Genomic DNA, 23,824 nt, shown 5'->3' on the forward strand with positions numbered 1-23,824 from the left:
ACTGAAAACAAAGGTCAATGTTCACCGACAGGATCTGTCAAGATGATCTCCCACTGTTGAAGACAACAACAGAAACATAATTTAGTAGTTTAAGCTGGAGTTGAACTCAGTAACAACGCAGATAAGAAATATTCTAATTATAAGGACTCTGCAAGCCAAACTAATTGTCACAACTTTTACTGCAAATACTGTATTCCATAATCTGCACTGAAGGTTTCGAGCAGAAGTAAAGTTGCAGTGCACCCTCACAACCACTGGAGGGCAGTGAATAAGACAGGCCTTTATGTTTATTCATTGTCCCACTTTGATAAAGAAATCAAACAAGCTGCAACAAGCAGAGACACTTCCTTACCACACACAAGGAACTGATAATGTGTTTTCTCATTTTCTGCCAAGTTTTGTTTGAAAGCCAAGAGAGTTTACACTTATCAAAGAGGATGCAGGATTACATTAAATTGGGTTTTTGATTTGATGTGAGCGAAACTTTGTCCATTTTGCTTCAATTCATTTCCTCTTTAGCTTTTAACCCCTCTATGTTTAATAACACAGTCTTACCTCAAACACGCCTTCATCAAGCAGTCTTGTCCCAAACACTGTTACTCCCTCGATGCTGACATGTGGGTCAAAACCTCTGAGCAGGTCCAAGGTGTCCAGTTTTACACAGTCCAGGTACAGAGTCACAGACTGACCCTCCACACTGTAGGCGACTCTGTGCCACCTGGCAGAAAGCAAAGAAGAAGAAATGCTGCTCTTTTCCAAATTTCCTGAGTAGGTGAGCTTTAATTACAAGGACCACATAAAACTGCGTGAAAAGTTTTCTCCGTTCTCTGTGTGTAGTTACCCACTTGCCATCAGCCAGGTTGATCTTTCTGAAGGTGGGGTAGAGCTCAGGTGGGGGCTGACCCTCATGGTCCTCATAGAGGAAGACAGGGGAACGACCGATCTCCACACCTAGTTGCTGCGTGCCCTGAGAGACACAGAGACAAATAGAACAGACTGAAAGAGGGTCAAAAAGTTATCAGTTTAATTTACTATATAATCAATCTATTAATATTCTATTGGGATTTTAATGCTGTTTTATTTGGAAAAAAATGCAGGTTTACGGAAACTCTCACTTTTTTTTAATCATGCTGAAGAATTGTAAACAAACTTAAGAAGTTCATTTTAATTTTACTTTTCTCATTGTATAACACTGAACTGTAACATCCACTTTTGTATTTTGTAACTGGATGTTATGTGTGAAGCCTTTTTAATTGCTTACTGCAAATTACCTTATCTGTTATATCCTTGCCTTGCAAGTTTGTCTATTTAAACTGCAATCCTTGCCTCTTAAAGTCCCAGATTAGTGTCCATCAACAGAAATAGACCCCCTTTGTGAGCGACATCCCTTTCTGTTAAAGCATAAACAGAAGAACTGCTCAAGGGGACGTCTTGCTCTGGAAACCAGTAAGATGAAAGTCTTTGCAGGAAGAACATTTGCAGAAATGTGAGTCAAGGTTGGAAACAATCATTTTCTGTCTGGAGTAGAAAAAGAAAGCGTAGCGAGTGAGACCCTAAAGACAATAATTTGTGACTGTTGGTAGCAATTTCAATTTCCTTTTATGAGAAACTGCAGTTTGGACTAAACAGGGGCAACCCTGGTGGACAGAAGAGAAGATGATATACACTTAAATCAAAACAAGCAGACTTGTTAAATATAAAACACGTATGGGCAGGTCGAGGGGGTGGCTTGGGCCAACCTTGCATTCTGATTTTCCACCCCAAAATCCTACATTACTATTAGATATTTGCTCTTTTAGACACAGGTCTATTGAGGCTTTTTTTTTTTTTTCAATATGCCTGTAGCAGCTTTCTTTAAAATGAATGAGCATGTGTACCTTTCCTAGTACTTAAAATGTTCACTTTAAACACCTCCCCTTTAAGATCTTGGAAAAATATTAACAGAGATACATCTTTTGGTTTCTTCAACGTTGGTGGTTTAAATTAACACTATCAACAGAGAGGCTAAGTAAATGCTTTTCATTCATGTGCTTGAGCACCCATTCTTCATGCCACTCCTTGCTGCGCCCCTGTTAACGTGATGAGTGAGCGTCTGGTTCGAACATCCTGAAGTGATGCAGCGTGTTTGATGCGTACCTGCGAGTCATACATAGAGAGGAGAAAGGCCTGCGAGCCTTTGACAGCTCTCACTGTCGTCATCACGGAGAAATTCATAGGGAACGGTGAATCTGGAGAAGACGCACACAGAGACATCACCTGTTTTTGTGACCAAATACATTCACAGACACACTAAATGATTTACTAACTGGGTAGAAGGACGTCTGTGGCAACCTGCTTTGACTGCTGCCACCCTGACCCGGCCCAGGATAGTGCGGTAGAAAATGGATGGATGGATTACACATACCCACCCAGAGTTGTATTAAACCTACCAGGGAAGAGTTGTTTTGAGGGCGCGCTCAGTTGAATCTTCTTGTCGATCTTGTAGGAGAGGTCGGTCTCGTCGCGTCCCTCCCTGCTGGTGCACAGTCCTGACTCCAATGACACCCCCTCCATGTCCTCTGACAGCTCCAGAACCTTCAGGACATCAATAGGATCAGCTGGAAAGAGATAAGGCACATTTTGACTAAGAGGACTGGTGGATCAGCTCATCTACTGTTGATCACCATGGGCTTCACGGGACCTGTGCATTTATCTGTGAGGGTATCTATGCATACTCACTCACTTTGCTCTTTGGCATTCATAGAAGTGAAACATTAAAAACGTGACTTGTGCAGGTCTGTCTGGCCCCAAGCAGGTTTATCTTCTCTGCATCAGGCAGCTTGTGTCAAATATTTGACATAATTCAATTTAAGCTGCAGCAGCAAATCATTCGCTAACTGTGCTTGTTCATGTGTGTGACAACTCAGGGTTTAATGATCCATCAATCAATGCTAATGACAAACAGGACAAGGCAATTATTTCTGTGCATTCTACTCTATGTAGCAAAACCACGATCCCAGTACAAAAACTGCAGTCACTTCTTCACTGCCACACAATGTGTCACAGATTTCATATCTTTAAATTCCCATAATGTCACAAAACTACAGAGGAACTACACATATACTACTCTAATTCAGTTGGAGAACATATGTAAGGGCAAACATGCAGAAACACAACTTCAAGTGTGTAAATGTTTTCAAAAGAAATGTCAAAAGACTGGATCATGATTATAATGTAATGCAGAAAAGGCAATATCAGGGAATTAAAATTGATCAAAAAGATGTGAAAGAAATTAATATATGATCCTTACAATTTAATGTGGCTAAACAAATGTGCATTGGTGTGTTCATAATTTAAAATAAAGATTATTTTGAATGTCAATCAAATCATAATGAAACCTTCTCAAAGCAGACAGGTATATATATATATATATATATATATATATATATATATATATATATATATCACTGGCCAAAGAGTCTAAATGTTTAAGCCAAACAATCTCTAGTAAAAGGCTTTTACATTTTAGTTTTAAGCACCGAGTCATTGACTGAAAACCTGTTTCATTGCAGAAGCTTAAATAATGTTATGGAACAGTCTAACACTGATATCCAACATCAGTCCCATGTGGATTTAAATAGCTTGAGGAGCTATCATGATATATGTGATTGATCCGGGGCTGCACACAGTTATGCATCAGTAGTGCTCCGGGAGGCCATTTGAAGGAAAAGAAGAAGGAAGTAGCTGTCTTGGAAGGAGCTAAAGAGTCAGCTGTTTGGAGAAATTTCAAGCTTAGCCATGCCAGCATGTTCTACCTGGAGAGCAGTGTTTTACAAAGTTATGAAAGCTTTGTTAGAGTAAAGCCTGATGTTGCCTTCCCATTGAAAGAATGAGTTTTACAAAGAGAGGCAATCCAATTTACTTAACACTGCGATATGATTGACACCCCTAAAATAAAAAAGTCCATGATGCACTGCCTTATAAGGCATCATAAATAAATGTACAAACAAAGTGAACACAACTGCATGTTTTTCTCTGAGGTAACCCCTCGGACATGCTGGTCTTGTAATTAAACCTTGTAAACATACTAATGACAAAGTTTATCAGTCAGCCCATGTGCTCTTTGTCAGTCACAGTCTCTGTAGGATGCTAGTGTCTCTCAAGGAAACATGCAGAAGCCTGGTATAAACATAATAACACCCGAAAGCAAAAGTCTGCATCAAATGATAAAAACTGATATCAGAGGGAGGTAATAAACACATGTTCAGCGTACACACGCAAACACGCACACACACACACACACACACTAAAAGAAATTTGAGACATTTGAAATGCTTGAGATGTGGTCAGAGCTGCAGCTTGAACAGAAATGCAAATCATATGTACACGCATTCTTTTGAAAAGAGTAGACACAATGCTCATAGAAGTCTGGTGGGAGGTGGACTAAGCAGAAAAAGATGGGAAATTAAAGACAAGTCTGAGGGAGAGACAGGAGAAAAAAATGTGCAAGAGAAGAGGAAGGGCTAAAGAGGGAATGAAGGGAAATAATAGCTGGTAGGGGAGAGCAGAGGAGGGCATGCCTCTACTGGTACGGCTTCTTTACACACGTATTTCTGCAGCTTACGTAAACCCTCCATCTGTCTCGCACCTTTCAACACACAGATGCGCACGCGCACATACACGTGCATGTAGAGACAGAGGTTGGCATGATGTCGGAGTCTGACTGCCAGATGTATTTAGCTGCCTATATTTTCAGTTCTCCATCTGTCAGAGAGCACAGCTTGCCTGCTGGCATCCTGTCAGCTCTGTCTTTGATGTTACAGTATTTACTGATACAGCAAATATTGTGAAATTAAAACTTCCAGAGATTTTTGTTTCTTCACGGGCTGAGAAAAGTCTTTAAAAGTTTCACATTTTTTTGTTGTCAGTGATTTGTGCTCTGAGCGCTCCCTAACCTAAGTAAGCTCCTAATAGTAGTGAAAGTACACTCTATTCAAAGAGTGATAAAGTGCCACCAATACATTAGTGGCAACAGAAACCAGACAGTGAATACAGCTCTGACTTGAAGTCAACAATACTTCATTGTAATAATCATTTTATAATAAGGTCTAAAAGTGGTTACTACAGTCTACCACTGATGTGCATCTACAGTCTGCAAGGAGACTCTAATTTGACAGTTGCATTATACAGTTCATTCACACAAAAAGATGTTTCTTGTTCATTTCAGGTGGGTAAAGGAATGAAGACTTCTTCAATAATCCTGGCGATAGAGACAACAAAAACAAGTTGTTTTTTTACAACCCCACAGTCGAATGTTTTTGAAAGTCCAAGTTTTACATTCCACCAAAACCAATCATGCGCTTCACTTGCAGAACTCAAGACTACTCTCAAAAATCCCTAAAAAAAAGAAACCAAAACATAAAGATGACTCAAAATGTAGGCATTGTGTCCAATCCTTGATTTGAAAGTGAAAAAAATGATGACTTGACCCTCAAACGTGACACCCATACATGCTTTTACATTATGTGACTGTCAAGGTGTGTTGTCCTGCAAAATAGTCTACACCAATATATTATACTGTACAACTCAGAATCCAATAGGACATCAAACATCACAGCCTTACAAATAACAGAGAATAACAGAGCTAGAAAGAGCATTGATAGAGATAATAGAGAAGAAACATCTGCCTGGATTGTTAATCATGTACACATGGATCAATAAACAAATTAACAGCAAACACATTGTTTATTTTCCAAAGTGCTTGTCTGTTTCTTGTGGCTGTGGTTCTGTTTTTGTTTTACCAAAGCAAATTCCTGTCAGTTAGGTCATGGCCGCTTAATAATAGCACAGACTAATAACAGGTGCAAGAAAATATCCTGTATGACACACTTAATTAACGGATCAGTGAAGTGACCTCATTGAAGCCTCCGAACAACCTCTGTTACCGTTTGAATTTTGATACCACTCTTTTGTTTGTTCTTTAAATATGTGACTCCAGCATAGAGTGTATACAATATGTAGTCTCAGTAATGTCACCCAAACATTTTCATTACTTCATTTAACTGTAACCAGCAGCCTATTGATGTCCTGAAACCCCTTTTCTTTAAATACATTGTTTGCCAGAAACACAAATCTATTGCCTCAGGAGCACATCCAGCTATTTTCTTGTTTAAAATTTGACCTTCTGACGAGAACACCCATTTAGAGCGGTTACGGCTCCCAGGACACGCACATTTTTGCGAGCCAGCTTGAAGACTTGCGGTTGTCTCACTCACCCTGGAGCGCTCCACCAAAGCAGAGGGCAGCTGTCTGCAAAAAGAGGAGTCTCCCTCATGTAAGTTTACATCTTCTGAATCGCCTCCCCATTGCTTTTGCCCAAAGCGATGCGTAGCTCTTTATATCTAAACTGTCTTCATTTACGAAGATTAAAAGCATGCAATTGTCAAGTTACGATGAGAGCTTGGATCAAACGGCAAACTTCTTCAGACATCCAGATGCACTGCAGTGTCGATGTACATTTTGAAATGTTCGCATTAAGAATAAGAGTCAACAGCCTCACTGTACACAAGCAAAAACAAAAAGCCTACTCTGACCACAGCTAACACCTACTGAACAGCACTAAATAAAAACTCTTGAAAAGACAGGCCATTGTTTTAAAGACAAATGAAGCCCCGCAATAGTCCAGACAGGCCACGGAGTCACACTCTAATATTGTGCCAGTCACATCAGTTGATTTCACCCAAGCCTCATCAGCTTATGGCCAGCTGATCTGTTTAAAGCATCCTATTGGCCAAATAGTTCGTACGCCGCCTTATTTAAAACAACTCTAGCCAGCCTGTTCTTTTCTGCTCCCTCTGCATGCTGCATTTGCACCCCTCCTCCTCCATTTATGCTATTCTGACTCAATGTTATGCTTGTCATTGATGCTTGCTCTGGGAGGGTTTGCTGCTTGTTTCCCTGCTTTATAATTTCCTTGTATGCGCGGTAAGGGCAGGGATGTGTGCTGTCTCTGCCTAACGCTTTCCATGTAAGCACGTGGAAGGGCAGGGAGATCCCTCAGAGCAATACTGCCACAAAAAAAAAATACTCTAATTGTGTCAAAGTATCCATTTTGACAAAGTGGTCCTGACCGCACTATTCTTTGAGCGCAGAACATAGGCAGACAGTTCACTTCATGACATAGGCTAAGCAAATCAGCTGCATCTTCACATTTAGCGTACACAGACATGAGTCTAGTGTAAATCTTCTCATCAAACTTTCAGCAAGACTATAACCAAGCTGATAAGCAAACATGTCAAACTTTACTTTCAAAGTCCTCTGACTGAATTCACAAACTCTTTTTTTTTATTTACGAACGAATGAAACATCTTCCTTCTGTATCCAACCGTAATCTAAAATCATTGATGATACTGCCATAATTAGTGTACTACCATGGGTCTTTTAATAATACTTTCATTGAACTTCCAACAAGAAAAATAAAAGGCTGAGAAAAATGTCCGGCTTTACCTCTGTCCTCATTAATTTATATCAGAGACACCTATATGCTATCGGATAGCACTACAATATGTATGATATACGGGCTGTTGTTTTTTGGGTGGCTCATTAGCATGACCTTTTTAGGCTTCAAGGTAGCGCCTGGTGATTGCACAGAGGAGTCATAGTGACACTGATCCTGTGTGTTCAAAAAAGACCAGTGTGTTAAAGACACACCAAGAAAGTTGTACATACCAAGAAATGGTGGTTAGCGCTGACATCTGAATGCAGCAGGGGACAAGATGAGACATGGAAACGTTGCTCTTTCTCTGAATGCCCTTCGACACTTCAGTTTCTTCCTGTACTGTTGATGCATTACCATATAAAAGCAAATAAAAAAAACAGCATCAACAGGCCTTGCATGTGTGTGTAGTTGCACCACATACACACATACAGCATACACTTACTGCAGTACACACACACACACACACACGTGGTCTGGTTCTGGTTCTCCATCAGTTGCTGCTGGTATCCTGAGGCTCTAAACATTGGTATGAGGGGCACCGTGATCAACGTGCAGACACATGCAGAGTGTCAAAAAGTAAGCCTTAACGTAAAGCAGAGCAAGTAAGCTTCAACAGAAAAATCTAGATGAACAACATATGACAACTTTTTTTTTTTTTTTTTTTTTTTTGAATTTTAGGCTTAGGTATTGACCTTCTGATGCCATCCCTATAGAAAAACCACCTGACCACCTGAGGCACAGCTTTTCCAGTCAGCTGGACAGGATTTTTTTTTCCAAATAACCAAACCAAGCCAACAAGCCCAAACTTAGGTAAAGTAGTAGTTGCGTGTGCAAAACTATGAAATGTCGTCCAGATAAATTGGAAGTATTGTATTTTGAGTCCTTTTTGAGGGTGTTTATTGTTAATTCAAGGTGGGAAAAGGAGGACTTCTTCAACATCCATGTGATAAAACAACACAAACAAGTATTTTTTTTACAACAACACAGCACTCATCACCCAAACTAATTACAAAAAATCGCTCAAAAAGACTGACACACGAAGAGGACTCTGAAATAACCCATTGTGTTCAAACATTTGCTTGAGTTTTTTGGAGCAAAAAAAAAAACCCTGTGATGACTTATTTTTGAAACTACAAATCAAAGCATTGCTAGGACAAAGTGTTGTGTAGGGACACCCAAGTAAGTGGGTCAGCAAAGCAGACACAAACAACACATTGTCAAAAAGACAACTTCACAGGCACTGTAGGCTATTGGAAAGACTTTGAATTTTCCTTGAAACCAGATGTGTGTTTGTGTGTCTATTTGTGTGAGTACTGTATAAGGGAAGACAGGGTAAGTGTTCTTTTGTGTACGTCTGTGGTTATATGTGTGTGTGCTAGTGATTAGGCTGTCATTAACTCAGTAATGGCGAAGAATGCAATAACACGCCTTTTGCAGAAACAAAACGGATGTTTAGTTGAAACACCTACACAAGTGAAGAAGAAATCCCCCACAGACTGTTTGCCCCAGGAGCCTGTCATTTCAGTCCTTCACATATGTTACTCTCAAGCTTTTCCCAAACATCTACATGGCAATCTCCTCTGAGACTGAACAAGGAGAAAGATAAAAAGAGCGAGATGAAAACCAGAGAAGAGACGAGGAAAAGAACGAGTGCAGAGGGTAGAATAGCATAGAGGAACCATATGTTTCCTTTCCTCCCAGTTTAGCTGTCTCTGATCACAGGAAAGTACTGGATATTATCCCCTGCTGAAACCAACACAAACATTTCTTTGCATACAGAATAACTTAATACTTAATGACAACAAAATACATCTACTGCTACAATAAAATGATTATTTGACTATATAAATGCCAATGAATTAAAAGGACACTGTTGCAGCCTTAATATCTTCTTCTTCTTTTTTTTTTACAAGATAGCATCCACAAGGCTCTGGGTCCTATTCCATTCATAAACTACAAACACCAATCAGCCATTAAATTATGACCATCAAGATCTTAATATTGTGCCTACTCCATTAAAATTAATGAGCAAAATATTGAAACACTTTTTACATAATGCTCTCCAGTACCCCCCTAACACCAACTATGACTTCAATAATACATTTATGAAGAAAGATACTTTACTATCCCCTCAGGGGTTATTCTTTACACTCCTATGTTCATACATCAATGGAGAGATATAAGAGCGATGGACTGCACATGAAAGAGAACCCGAGCAGTTCAGGGTTCCTAAACTACCGTAAGTCCTTATGGAGCTGCAAACATTGCTATAATTGATTCCACAAACTCACACTGTAATTTGTAATTGTACTGTATAGAATGTTCTCCCTCATCTGGTCAATATTTGACCAATAAATGCCCAACGCTACTAAGTCATTCCTTGATTCTTTCTTGTTCTTATGTAAAACTTTTTAATGCTGCCGTCTTGACCAGGACTCTCTCTGCAAAAAAAAAGGATGTATATCTTAAAAAGTATATTCCTGGAAAAAAAGGGTTAAATAATGAAAGTGTGCCAAACACATGATGAATCCTTAAGTATGGTGAGACTAAGATAAAAGCTAAAAGACTGACAAATGTGAGCTTTATCTCCTTTTAGGAATCTGTTGGCACCTGTGTTGACACTTAATCTCAAGGCTTAAAATCTCTAAGTCATCTCTCGTCTTGTTCAAAATGAACAACAAATCTTTTTACGTACATTCACAAAGTCAGTGTTTCCCCTCAAACATGGATCAAAGACTGGATCAATATTTGTCAGGCAGAGGGCTCCAAGCCTTCACGGACAGCTACACAGTGCTTTTAGTGGCTCTGTGCTCTATTATTGTTGGATGTTGCATTATCATACAGTGACTTTGATTTTTGGACAACAAAGAGCAAGTTTATTTTCAGACATAAAAAAGATTTATAGAATGCAGACCTACTATGGTGGAGTGCAAAGTGTGAGGGTGAAGTAATGACAATAATGGTCATTAGCATCTTGTTTATGAGCTTTTTGAACATTTTTGTAGACAGACATCTTTGCATCAGAACAAAGGCAGGTTTAACTGGCAAGCCAAATGTCCAGCAAATGTGTACGCAACTTGATCAGAGAAACTGTCTTCAATGTCCTTTATCACTCACAGTCAAAACTCCATTAGAACAATAAAAGTTGTGCTCATAAGACAAAGATACAAGCTCAACATTTACAAAAAAGAAACTCACAAGCTGCAAAGACTATGATCAGACGACTAAACGATCAACACCCTCACCAGTCAGCACCAGAATAACTAGTCAATGAGAAGGATGTAAAGCAGTACAGTGAACGGTTGGCATCGCTCAGGTCATTTAGTTTGACAGCATTGTGATCTTGAAAAGGGAGATAAAGTTGTTTGTAGGCTGTGTCAGGTTAAATCACTATCAGGAGAATTTAGCAGTATGTTTTTGCTCTGCTCATTTGTTGATATTGTGATTCTGTTGAACTGTGCACAGCATTGATATGAATGCAGATGTTCCCATCATAGTCATACAGCGGGCTCTGTTGCTTTGTCCGCTACATCTACAATGTTCTTTTTACGTCCTGTCTTTCTAAGGGAGACCTCCACTAGTCTGAAATTAAAGTTGCATTAAATTGACATTGAAATGTGTTTCCTAAGATGCATCTTTTGTAAACGCACCTAGCCATTACTGGACATGTTACTTAAAATGTTTATCTCTTACAGTAAAAGCCAATGGACTCATTTATCATAACTGTACAATGTCTGTACAAGAAATCCCAGCAATCCATCCAACCATTGTTGAAATATTTCAGTCTTGGCCAAAGTGGTGGTGCGCCTACGTTTCCATCCCTAGAGGGATGCAACTTAAGGGCTTTGTAATATCTTAAAAGATGAATCCTGCATTGAATCATGTAGAAGAAAAGCTTGCGCCTCTGGCCATCTCCCAATCGATGATGTCAGAGCAGGTGTTTCCCATCAGCTGTCAAATCAAAACCACCTGCTCTAACACCACGGACTGCTGTGTGGGAATACAACAGTACTTTCACATTTCAATCTATACAGAGCCATGAAGAATTTTGTTTTCATCTTAAGTTACTCCCTGGAGAACTATGGTTAAATTGGGAGACTTAACAATTGTTTTTCCCAGTAAATAAAACAGCACATAGAAATAGCAAAGCAGAGGCCATGAAAGGACACAATTCAGATTCTCAACTGTGTTGCTCAGAAGCAACTCAGATCATTGTTTTATTCCAAAACACCTTGACACAGACTAAGTATGAATTCATGCAGCTTTATTTTATGCCTTGATAACAGTAGCTCTTTATATCTTGAACCTTTAAAGGAAGTCTTTTTCTGTGACTCTATTTATGTCACTCCTTAAAATCCTGACTCATAATGTCTTTGTCAGATGTAGAGGAAAAGCCTCTAATAAAAATGTTTATTCTCTTCACATTTCTTTCCAGAGATCTGCTGGCTTCAACTTCACATTAGCCAAACAATTAAATCATAAACACCATCCATGTTCTCTTTCTTAGGAAGGATGTGACAAGGATGTGCTTACTGCGTCTTTGTGTTATAAGGTGCTCTCTGGTTGGTATACATTTGAGAGTGGAGTGGTACCAAGCTGCTAAGCTGCTAAGCTACTAAGCGATGGACAAAAGCAATACATGGCTCAAAAAGCGCCAACAAATGTTGGAACTTCAAACACGGCAAGAACATCATATGTACCCAAACAATCACAGTTCTAAAGACAAGGCACACACACCTACACACAGCATTTATTAACCGTAACAACACCAAGGATGTCAGGATGTCATAACAAGGAAGCATTAACGTATCTCCATCCCAGCACACTTGAGCAGTACTTTAATGGCCTGAGAAGCACTTTACTGAAGTGTGTCGATGTCTTCTACTCTGCCCTTTTCTCTCTTTTGCAACTTTACCTACTACTTCACAAAAGCGCCTGTAACTGCCTCAGTGACCTCTCCTCTACAACCAGGAGGTAAGCCAGCCCGCTGTTGGCTTTCTTCAGCTGTCATTTGCCATATTAAAAAAAAAAAAAAAAATCCTATAAAACAAAAAATGTTCCGAAACTTAAGTACTTTTTGATCCTTAGGGCTTTGGAGTAAGTTTGGAGTTCAGAAGACAAAATGTGTCCTACTGTAAATAATCATCAAATATAATCATTGTGGACTAGACAACTCATTTAGAATGCAGCAGGAAGGCTTTGCACTTGAGATGCTAAAGTTTAAATATATGTAATTGGCAACCAGGTTATTTTGTAATCGTTTTTTGACTAATGAATACTTTTAATTCTTTAAAAGCAATAAAGAATAAAGACTCTGACCTTCAATTTCCTGAAGGCACAGGTTACACACATCAACTAAGCAAGGTAACTGCCTAAAACACCTTAGGCCAGACAGTGGCATGCTTGACCGTAAGTTGACCACATTTCTCAGATAACTATGATCGTAATTTACACCAAACCTGCTGACAGCCAGGTGTGTCGACACATTTGACAGCAAGCAAAAAAAAATCGAGAGTAATATGTAACTGCAGACAGTAACATAATGGCTGTTACGAAAGAGTTTGTCCTGTAACTGTGAAGAAACGCAAGAGCAAAATGAAAGTACAAAATATACAGAGTGAATGCTATTGTTTGTTTGTTTTATGGCCTCTGTGTGACACTTTTTTTTTTTCATTTTTCTGTCAGGATAAAATTCAAATTCTAATATTTGTTTACAACTTCACTGACAGCCAGGTGTTAGATGCTACAAGGTTCACACCCTGAGCTTGTTTGACCTCAGGTGATCCTAAAGGTCCAGAGGTCACATTAGTCACTGCAGTAATGACCTTCACAGACAGAAAGAGGTTTAACCCAGAATGTGTGTGTGAGTTACAAGGTCATAAAGTGGAATAATTAAACTGCAAAGAGCACCTAACAACCTCTCTGCAGATTTTTAAATCACTATATGAAATCTTATTTTTCAAAGTTTTGCTAGGCATGATCAAATTAACATCAACATTTGACGATTACCTGAACATAACCCTATGGAAGATACTAGCTATTGGAGACTATGAATAAATGCTTTTCTTGTCTTTTCAGACAGAGCAGGTGGCTGCAGCATGGTGGAGCCTCTGCCAACTCACCTGCTGACAGACAATCGTTGGGAATCGCTGAAATTCCCACTTAAAATTTGTTTTCCCCAAGCTCTGTCTGAAGTCGAAGGGGGCCTGGAAAAATAAGTAATTAAAAGAGGACAAACACAGACGAAGGTATTGTGCTTCATCCTCAAGAATCTTAAAGACTTTCCCTTTTTTCTGAATGAAGAGAACATTAAGAACCTTTTGTGGGCCCATAAAGCCCATATGGCAGTCATGTGTGTCGGACTAAAAACCATCTCACCTGAGTCCATTTAGCTGTTCCGAAACGTTTAGTCTCATTACATAATCTTTATCAGCACGTCACATCTTGACTTGAGCCTGTTATGCCAGTTACTGTTTCCAATGTCAAGAACGAACTATGATGCTCACCTTTTATTGGAATACATATTTGGCTCTCTTGCAGAGGCTTCGTCATCTCTCGGTGCATTGTAACCTCACAGCTGACAATAAGACTCCAAGAAGTAACTAGACCTTGCGAATATTCCCTAAAGAAGGTATTAAGTATCCTTTTTCAAGGTCAAAAATAACATTTGAAACATAACTTCCCTTTTGATTATGCAAACATGGTTCCTTTAGAAGAGCAGCACTAAGTGTATGAGGAACATAGTTTTTTTTGGCAGGCTTCACAAATAAAAAATATTCAACACTATACTCATGATACACATTGACTTACACTTGCACATAATAACTCTAGAAAAACATCACTGACTCTCCTCTCTAGCCCACCCTCCTCATATTGTTCAAGAGCAGCAGGGGGGCTGCTTTATCAAACTGAGCATTCCCAGTAAGGTACAGCATATACTGTAGCTCACTCATTTACCTCAGTCTGTTCTCCATTACTGTAGGCTGTTGTATGAGAAGACAGACGGATACAGAAGCAGGTATGGCAGAACAAGTCTAGACATATAGACCTATGTCTTATGACTGGTTATAGCAAATGAATATCAGGCTCAAGGACCCCAGAAGAAAGGGTCTCAGTTCAACAAGCTGCAGGCCTGCATGACCTGGTATGACAAAATCATCAGTCAAAGTGGAGATCAAAGAAAATGATTTTATTTTTTTTAACTTCTGAGGAAGAAAACACGTATTTTTGAGGGAGGAAAGGGGATATTTAAACTCAACTCTTTCTGCCAAAATAATTTCATGCACACAAACCCAACTGTCTGCAAACACAAATGACAGTGTGTGGCAAAGACTATGTTGAAGATGGTGAAAAACGTCAACTTCATTAGCCATGATGGGCAGGTGGTGACCACTGATGCAACACAGTTAGAGCAGGTGAGAATAGGGGAAGAAAGGTGGGAAAAGTAACTTAATAAACATTTTACATCGGCTGAAGTACATGTATTAAGCACTTACGAACGACATTTACGTATTTGCAAATATAACCAAATAAAAAATTAAGATATTTTAACCTACCTGCATATGAGGTGTAAAACACCGTCACGAGCAGCCACAGAACCCATGTCTCGCGCACTGAGCTCCATCGATCCATCATTGCATTAGAAGCTATCGATAAAGCTGCCAATATTTCTTTCTTGGCTCCTCTCCGCTCCGCAGGACACCTGCAGCTCACGCGAGAACTTTCAACTTAGAAACCTGATGACTCGCGCCCGTGCGTCTCCACGCGCTCTTCACAGACATGCAATTAAGGGCGCACCCGCATAAATAGGGATTCAATTGATGAGAGGTGAAACTTTGCAGCCAATGTACTACTTTCAGGTGCGTTTTCTTCGTAGTGGACGGATGGAGAAGAAGGACGAGTGGGAGAAAAGGAATCTCTTAATCTTGGAAGGTTTTTTTCTTCTTCACCCACCGACAACTTTCCTCACTTTCTCTTCCCTCCTCCTCCTCCACCTCCCCTTCCTCCCTCTCTCCTTCGGGGTGAACCCTCCCTCCCTGGAGACTCTTATTTTGAACTCGTGGGCTGTACAGCAACATAATTACCACCCGTGTCGATATTTGCAGAGCTTGTAGCTGAGTGATTTAAGGGGCGATATGTGGTGTCTCCATCAGACTCACTACCGCGCAGACGGGCACGTAGTGGCACGCACTGGCATATAACATGGTGGTAACGCACTTATACACGAGCACACGTGCATTTCAGTGATGGACTATAAACCTGCCGGCAAAGTTGCGTACTATATGGTACCTATACAAAATATCCAACAGAAAAAACAGTTAATGCATATTTGATTTGCTATTTCCTCTGTCTTTACACACACACACACACACACACACACACACACACACACACACACACACACACACACACTCTCTCACACACACACACACACACACACACACACACAAAGCAAGCTACAACAGGATAAAGGTGCTGTCCAACTAATAAAAATATGTTGCTGCGGATTCTAAATTCCAGTGCCTGTCTGTCTTTGCCCACCACGCACTCTTCAAAAACGCACACACAAAAACACACGGGGTTTTTTTTCTGTGAAAACCAAAAGCTGCTCCTTGGTTTCCATTTCAATGCTGTTTTTCTTTGTCTCTTATGTGGAAAAGTCCAACAGAAGAAAAAAAAAACGTTTGAGGGGTTTTTCAGAAAAGTCTATGGGGTTGAAAAGAGTTTGACAGAATCAGAGCTCAGTACATGCACACACATGCATACATTCACAGGATTACCTATGTGAGCCTGCAGGTATCCGCTGTTCTGCTTCACCTTCCATTAACATTGTCTGTATTGTTTAAGACTCACAGTGTCATCTAGACTGTGAGCAGATGAATATTATATTTCACACACAATGTAGAAAAAGGAAGCAAAGTTACAGAAAAGTTGTATGAATAAAAAGTTATTTCAATTTAGTAATAAATTGAAGAAAACTCCAATTCGATTAAAAAATAAAAACAGCTCAACATTAATGATTGTCACGCAATGTAATGTGCACTGCATGGAGGGAAAGTTAAAGGTTTACATTTTGAGTAAAGAGACAGTATAAGGTTGTCAAAATGTTCAATGCTCTTCACCTTAACTCTAAACCATTAATAATAAGTTCTTATTTTGGTAACAAAACACTGACCTCTGGTTCACATCATTCACATACATACAGAGGAGGAACTAAATGGATTCCAGGCATATTTCCAGAAACGCTAGGTTGTCTTTAACTTATGAATGGCAGCTTTTTTTTGTCTTTTATTTTTTTTGGGGGGGGGGGGTCGGGTCGGGGGGGGGGGGGGCTGTTGTTGGCTTTAACAACAGTGATTATGAGAAGTACACACACCATGCATCATCCCATGGAGGCCTCTGAGGTGTAGTGCTTATGTTTGTTGTACCTATTTTGTTGGTCATAATCATAACGTTAGGACACCTCTCTGTATAGTAGGCTAAATCATGAAGATTAAAGCTTTTGCAAAAAAAAAACATAATCAGAAACCCATCGTGTAGCCTTTAATGTAACCAGCAGACTTTTTTTCTTGTTCTTTTTTGGCGTTACAAAGTTATTTGAGTTCCGTTGGACAAACTTGGGGGATATACATTTTGACCACTGGGTGGCGCCAAATCTCATTACCGAGGACAGACCGGCAAGCAACTTTTACATTTAGATTTGATTTGTTTTCTTCACACTTCAAATGTATTGCTATTGTGAGAAAATTGACAAAGTAAAGCTTAGAGAATTTGGCCTATTTAATACCAAAACAGATGCTCGGACGATGCGAAGCTCCTTGTGGGTTTGACCGAGCTCACAAACGGCTATTGGATAATCTCTCGAGGATATGTGCCCCATGTGACTCTCTCTCTCTCTCTCTCTCTCTCTCTCTCTCTCTCTCTCTCTCTCTCTCTCTCTCTCTCTCTCTCTCTCTCTCTCTCTCTCTCTCTCTCTTTTATCCTCTTACTGCGGCTCTGTCTTTAAATCAACTCTCATCCAACAGAGCTGCTTCTCTGCTGGTGTCTCACAGTTTACTAACAAAACAGAGAGGCGGCGGTGGAGAGGAGCCATGGCGAGTCCCGGACAGAAAGTTGTTCTGATCACCGGCTGCTCCTCCGGGATCGGTCTGAGGATGGCCGTGATGCTGGCCAAGGATGAGAAGAAGCGCTATCACGGTAGGTGGGCGGTGTATGGAAAGAGACAGTAAACTACTACGACTTCAATTTTGGATCAGTCAATAAACACCTAAATCAATATATAAAATGCTCTTCTAATTTCTTGACGATTAATCTACAATAAAGCATTTTAAATGCACAATAAAAAATGTGTTGATTGTTCCAGCTCTTTTAAATGTAGATGATTTGGGGTTTGAATTATTAGTTTGGCCAAAGGAGAAATTTAGAGAGACTAGACAGCCAGCTTTTTTGCATTTTGATTTAAGTCTCAATAAATAGGCTAACGTATTCATATTTATACACACATAATATGCATAGGCTATTAATTTATCATTGAAGTCATCATTATTTGCAGCCCATCCTTACAATCCTTCAGGATCCATCACTTCTGCAGAGTTCACAGACGATGCTTTCACTGTGACTGAGTCTACATAGGAGTATTACATAGTCCACATGGCAGTGCAGATTAAAGCAGCTGTCTGTGTTTGTGTTTGCATAACATGAGTGATTACATCCGATGAAGAACTGAATAAATTGATAAATGGGGAAATCATGCGTTCACTGTACCAAATAGAAAGCTCCATAGCCTTGAGTATTTCCTCACCACACAAGGAAGTGTGGGTGCACCTTGGACTTGCTGGATGCAGATGCAACAGAAATATATTTATGAGGCCACATTACTGTCAAACAACAAAACTTGATGCCAAATCAATTGTATGTATCTTAACTATGAGCCAGAGATTCAGCATCTTGTCTTTCAACTAATGTTATGAGCGTGAGTTGTTACCTAAAGGATTAAAGCCTGACATAAGTTGTACACTACTACAACTGAATATCTGATTGTGTCATTGTCTCAAACCCCATCTAGAACGCAGACTACAATACTTACTTAAGAGTCAGCAGGTCAATGCTGTGTTTCACCAAAGAGAAATGATGCCAGTTTAACATAATCTGACTTTATCAAATCACAAAGCACGACATTCAAACCCCCAGCCAATCAGATTGAGGCACACAATTCATCTTTACTATGAGATAACCTCATGACATTTTTTTAGTCCTCCAACATAAAAACCTTTAGGTTTACGTCTTTTTAGTTGACTTTATTTTTTGACTTTTTGGTGATCCACAATAAAGACCATACACAGCTTCATGTAAATGGGTGAAGTATCCCTTTAAGCTCATGGCTAAAAACAAGTTATCCCATATATTTTAAATAACAGCTAAACGTTGAAATATTGCAGCCCATGTAAACAACCTTATGATGTGTGAACTCATGATATGATAGTGCGCTTGAATGCTGGTGTAAAAATGATATTTTACAAAATTAACACATTTTAGCTTTTTACAAATTGATTATACTCTATACTATATGCCATGAGATGTCAATTAGGACTAAATAAGAATATTTGAATCAATATAAAAAAGATGTTTAGACTCTTGTTATTGTGACAGTGCAACTTCTGCCCTCTGTATTGAATTGATAATTTTAGAATGGACAGAAATTAATAAAGTCAAACGAAACTCAAGTTACTTGTTTCGTCTTGCCTGTAAATGTATGTGAATGCTGAATTGAATGTAATGCTAAACCAACAAGAAAGAGGTTTAGATGATTTTAATGAAGGAAAAGCTTCCTACTCGGTGGGCCATAAATGCCATGTCTCTGATCCCAACTTAACCTTTGTCACTCAAGGAACACATAACACCAGACCACAAAGCCTTACTTCAGCCTTGCTTAGGCTAATAATAGCACAGCTAACTGATGTGTTTTGTGTACAACATGCGGGCGAGGGCTATTCTTGGAGGAGGCAGGTGACATGAGCAATACGATAATGCTAATACGTAGCTTTAACAGGACTATTTATGAGCACAGAAGGTCCACATTAGAGCATTATCTGTTGCACTTGTTTTCACATTATCTGGTTATTGTAGCTTATAGTTGAATCAATAAGGGGAAGCATGTAAGCAGTGTTCTTTGTCTGTTCTTTGTCTGTGTACCTTTAGCATCTGTTCTTAACTGTTGCCCTAAATTTATGTTGCGTCTTCCTTCCTGCTCTTCTTGACCATTGCTCCTCTCTTTCCACAACCTCCTATGACAGGACATGCACACAAAGACAGGATACGTGTTCTATAGACATACATTGTACACACAGAGAACTTGCACTGACTCTGTACGAGAACACAAATGAACATCTTGTGCTGCTGTAGTCATTTTGGCCACTACTCATACACATAAAGACCAGATACTACTACAAACAGCATGATGTGTACTAGTGGTCTAAATGTAATGCTGATCCAGTGACCTCGCTATGACTCATGAGTAGTAACAATGTTTTTTTTTACCTGGGCAGGCAGCCTAATCTCAAGCCTATTTACAGCAGCAGCCTAAAGGCCTGTAGTGATGGAGATGCACTTAGGGAGTGTTCAATCCATTCACAAACTCTGGAAAGTGCCAATAGAAATAAAAGGAACATTATTATACAAAGGAAGATTGACGGACTAACAGCACACACAGGATAAAGTGGGATTGCAGGGATCTTAGAGGGATTTAAACACCACTTTATATGGATTGTTTCTTTTGTTCTTGGAGTTGTTTTGTAACCATACAGAGAGAAAGAAGTTTGGGGATACATGGTGCAGGAGGCTCTGTGAGGCTGAATTTCTGTTCAGGAATCTAGTGAACAATATGTGGCTTCATCAGCATGCTAACATGTTTAAAATGACGAAAGGTATGTGGGAGTGCGCCTGCATACTTCTGTTGGAAAATGAATATTTCACTGTACTTTCAATTTCACTAAATTGAAAGTACAGATGAGGCTGAAAGTCCAAGTACTAAACACACGTGTGACTTAATGATTTGTCCTATTGGAAAGTTTTCACTTTCCATCCTGTGGCTGTGGGGGACGTGAAGTCGTATTGAAAATGTCTTGCTAATCCACTGGCATGCTACCCCAATGGTCATGAGAGCCGCCACTGTTAAACTATGGGGACCATAAATGTCAATTCCAAAGTCACTACACTGTACCTCGAGTCATTCAAAGTGTCAGCCTGGACTAAAAAACATCTTAACCACAGACTACTAACTAATAATGATTGAATGTGTTTAATTTAACAGCTTTCAGATAAGAATTAAAGTTTGAACACATATTTGCAAAGGTCTAGACTAGAAGATTGAACATACTGTAGGTTTCTGAAGAAAATCAAGACAAAGGTCAGGACGATAGTGATGTTTTTAACAATGTCTCCTTCACTGCTTTATTGTGGTGTTTTTCACCCCCCAACTCTTCAGTCATAGCAACGATGCGTGATCTGAAACGTAAAGATAAGCTGGTGGAAGCTGCTGGGGATGCTTACGGGAAAACTCTTTCCCTTGCTGTGCTGGACGTCTGCAACGATGAGTCTGTCAAACAGTGCATCAACGGCATCAAAGATCGACACGTTGATGTCCTCAGTGAGTAAATTTCACCTTCAGTGTTTTACCTTTGCATTGCTACCCTTTCCTTCAGAGATTTTGATTACAGATGTCCTTCTCGGTCTGCTTTGTTTCTATCTCCTCTCCTGAATAGTCAATAACGCAGGTATCGGCCTGGTGGGCCCATTGGAGAGCATCCCCATCGAGGAGATGAAGAAAGTGTTTGAGACCAATTTCTTCGGTGTTATCCGCATGATAAAGGAAGTTATGCCTGATATGAAGAAGAGGAAAGGAGGACACATCATCGTGGTCAGCAGTGTGATGGGACTACAAGGTTAGCCGACAGGGGTCTACCAGTGAAGGGAAAGGGCGGCAGGTGGGGCGTTGAATGGTACATGGAGAGATGACAGGTATATCATTCAGAGTATGGGTTGATGATGGACGAATGTAGGAGGAGGTGGATAATTGAAGAAAGACTTATTGAACAGAAGCATTACTGCATGTCTTCACCAAAATGCTGGACGAAGGACTAAACAGTCAACAACGATTGATTACACTGTTCATGATTGTTTTAGGTTGAATTAGAACATGTGCTCTGTTTACACAGGTGTCGTGTTTAATGACGTGTATGCAGCTTCCAAGTTTGCTATGGAAGGCTTCTGTGAGTCTTTGGCTGTGCAGCTCTTGAAGTTCAACGTCACGTAAGTACTTCCTTTGGTGTTTTCATCATTACTAACAAATCAATAGTTGACATATTCTGTGGAGACTAAATAATAACACTTGTTTAGAGTCAACAGCCTTTGATATCAGGAGATGCAGCTTAAACCTCAAAATGTGTGTTATTGCAACAATATCATAAATCATTAGAAACTCAAGGAATTAATGATTTCATGTTGATTGATTGAAGATGCCAATCAATGACTCATTTCAGGATTGGTGTTACCCAGTTTTCTAAGATCTATCTAATATGTTCTTTTCTGTTGGGTTAAAGTTTTCTTATTTTCCTACTTTTGTTGCCCATCTCTCTCCACAGACTATCAATGATCGAGCCAGGCCCGGTGCACACAGAATTTGAGGCAAAGATGATTCAGGATGTGAGGGAGAAAGAATACCCCGGAACTGATCCTGATACAGTTCATTACTTCAAAAATGTCTATCTACCCTCTTCTGTCGACATCTTTGAGACTCTGGGACAAACACCGGATGACATCGCGAGAGTAAGTTCAACATTTAAGTCTCACTATTTGTTTGTCTGTCAGTTCTGAAGTTTAATGGCAAATCTTGTTTCTTTTTTTTCCCATCCTCTGCAGTGCACCAAAAAAGTCATTGAAGCAAGTAGCCCACGTTTCCGTAATCTGACCAACCCCTTATACACGCCCATCGTTGCGATGAAATACGCTGATGAAACCGGAGGCCTATCAGTCCATGCATTCTACCACATGCTCTTCAACATGGGCACTCTAATGCACGTTAGCATGACTGCAATGAAGTATCTCACCTGTGGATGTCTGAGGAGCAGAACTATTTCACCAAACTAGAAACTTGTACTGTGTATGCAAATGTGATAAACAACACAAACGTCCTGAGTATGTGGGCGACAATACAGACCACATACTACCTCAGCTTTGCTTCTGAGCAGAAAGAAGAAATGCTAACATACTGTATGTACATTTTTAATGACCTGCCATATTTCCTGCTGTAGTCAGGTTCTGCATTGTGATGAAATTTAGAGAACTGTAGTAACTACCAAACATCCACAGTCACATTACAATACCACCGATTTGTTAGCTCTGTTAGCCTGCCGAGTGCCAAATACGTGGTGTTTGCATTTATTAGACATTATAACCTAACTTTATGATTTTTAGAGTTTTATTTCCACATAATTTCATATGGTTTAAACTGTAGGTTGTGCAAAAAGACAGCCCAACACCTTGTTCATGTGTAGCCAATGTATTGTTCCTGTATGTAAGTAAGTTCATCAATGTATCACTGAATTTGAATTTATTTAATGATAACAGGAGATCTATGGTTACTTTAGTAGTTACCAGCACATTTGGTTGCATATGTTTACTAATTGGTATGTTGTAAATGCTTACTAGATATTATATGCAAAAACTTTTCTTCACTTTAACTTTTGCCAATTTTCTTGAAGTACCTCATTCATTTTCCCTCAGATAACATATACAATTATTTCAGCAAAAGCATCTCTGCATCTATAGGACTCGTGGAATTTATAATTGGTTTACAATAAATGTTCTCAACTATTGCAGAATCCCTTGTGATATGTCAGACATTTTAGTGATTAGAAACTTCTCACGATAGTCTTGTGCAGGTAATGTGTGACAAACACTCTCCTGTAACACAAGGTTTGCGACTGCCGTGAATTTTGGTTTGAAGTTGGATAATGACAGACAATCTCGCTGGAGCCATAAGCCTGGAAACCTAGTTGCACATCAACTCTGGGTAGTTTGGTGCTGTCCAATGTTTTGAATTTTGACTGCAGTTTTCAACGCTACCTGTGAGAGTTAAATACTGCTCCATTAATATGAAATATTTTTGCATTTCTTCTATTTTTGTTTGTCTCCTTTCTTGTTGCGATTATTAATATCTTAGACTGATAACAGGACACTGTGTCGTGTGACATGGGTGTGAAAAAATGATTATCAATAAATAATACAACACAGAAAGAAACAAAAATGTGTCATAATGAGGTGTGGCTCATGTATAGCATAAAGTATTAA

General features: G+C 39.5%; 2 protein-coding genes across 2 annotated transcripts in view; one reads left to right on the forward strand and one right to left on the reverse strand.

The window, feature by feature from the left end:
• The window catches only part of LOC306819717 (uncharacterized protein), a 39,991-nt gene extending 24,792 nt beyond the window's left edge, over nucleotides 1-15,199 (reverse strand). The window contains exons 1-5 of the mRNA XM_079337222.1: nucleotides 15,034-15,199; nucleotides 2,430-2,597; nucleotides 2,137-2,228; nucleotides 846-967; nucleotides 556-718 (exon numbers count right to left, since the gene is read on the reverse strand). Coding sequence (XP_079193348.1) covers nucleotides 556-718; nucleotides 846-967; nucleotides 2,137-2,228; nucleotides 2,430-2,597; nucleotides 15,034-15,112 — 624 coding nt within the window. The 5' untranslated portion in view covers nucleotides 15,113-15,199. The remainder of the gene's footprint in view (nucleotides 1-555; nucleotides 719-845; nucleotides 968-2,136; nucleotides 2,229-2,429; nucleotides 2,598-15,033) is intronic.
• Nucleotides 15,200-17,182: 1,983 nt separating this feature from the next.
• On the forward strand, nucleotides 17,183-23,347 carry LOC306820375 (retinol dehydrogenase 8-like). Its single transcript, XM_079338195.1, has 7 exons — nucleotides 17,183-17,297; nucleotides 17,503-17,674; nucleotides 20,961-21,122; nucleotides 21,238-21,417; nucleotides 21,691-21,784; nucleotides 22,117-22,300; nucleotides 22,394-23,347. Exons 2-7 carry the CDS (start codon nucleotides 17,569-17,571, stop codon nucleotides 22,619-22,621), a joined length of 954 nt encoding a protein of 317 aa, XP_079194321.1. The 5' UTR covers nucleotides 17,183-17,297; nucleotides 17,503-17,568; the 3' UTR covers nucleotides 22,622-23,347.
• Nucleotides 23,348-23,824: the final 477 nt, after the last annotated feature.

Source organism: Symphodus melops, assembly GCF_947650265.1.
Source record: "Symphodus melops genome assembly, chromosome: 2".
Lineage (NCBI taxonomy): Eukaryota > Metazoa > Chordata > Actinopteri > Labriformes > Labridae > Symphodus > Symphodus melops.

Coding starts and splice junctions, on each gene's coding strand:
- LOC306820375 (XM_079338195.1), top strand. CDS start 17,569: ATGGCGAGTCCCGGACAGAAAGTTGTTCTGATCACCGGCTGCTCCTCC. Junction 21,123..21,237: donor TCGACACGTTGATGTCCTCA/GTGAGTAAATTT, acceptor TCTCCTGAATAG/TCAATAACGCAGGTATCGGC. Junction 22,301..22,393: donor CACCGGATGACATCGCGAGA/GTAAGTTCAACA, acceptor CATCCTCTGCAG/TGCACCAAAAAAGTCATTGA.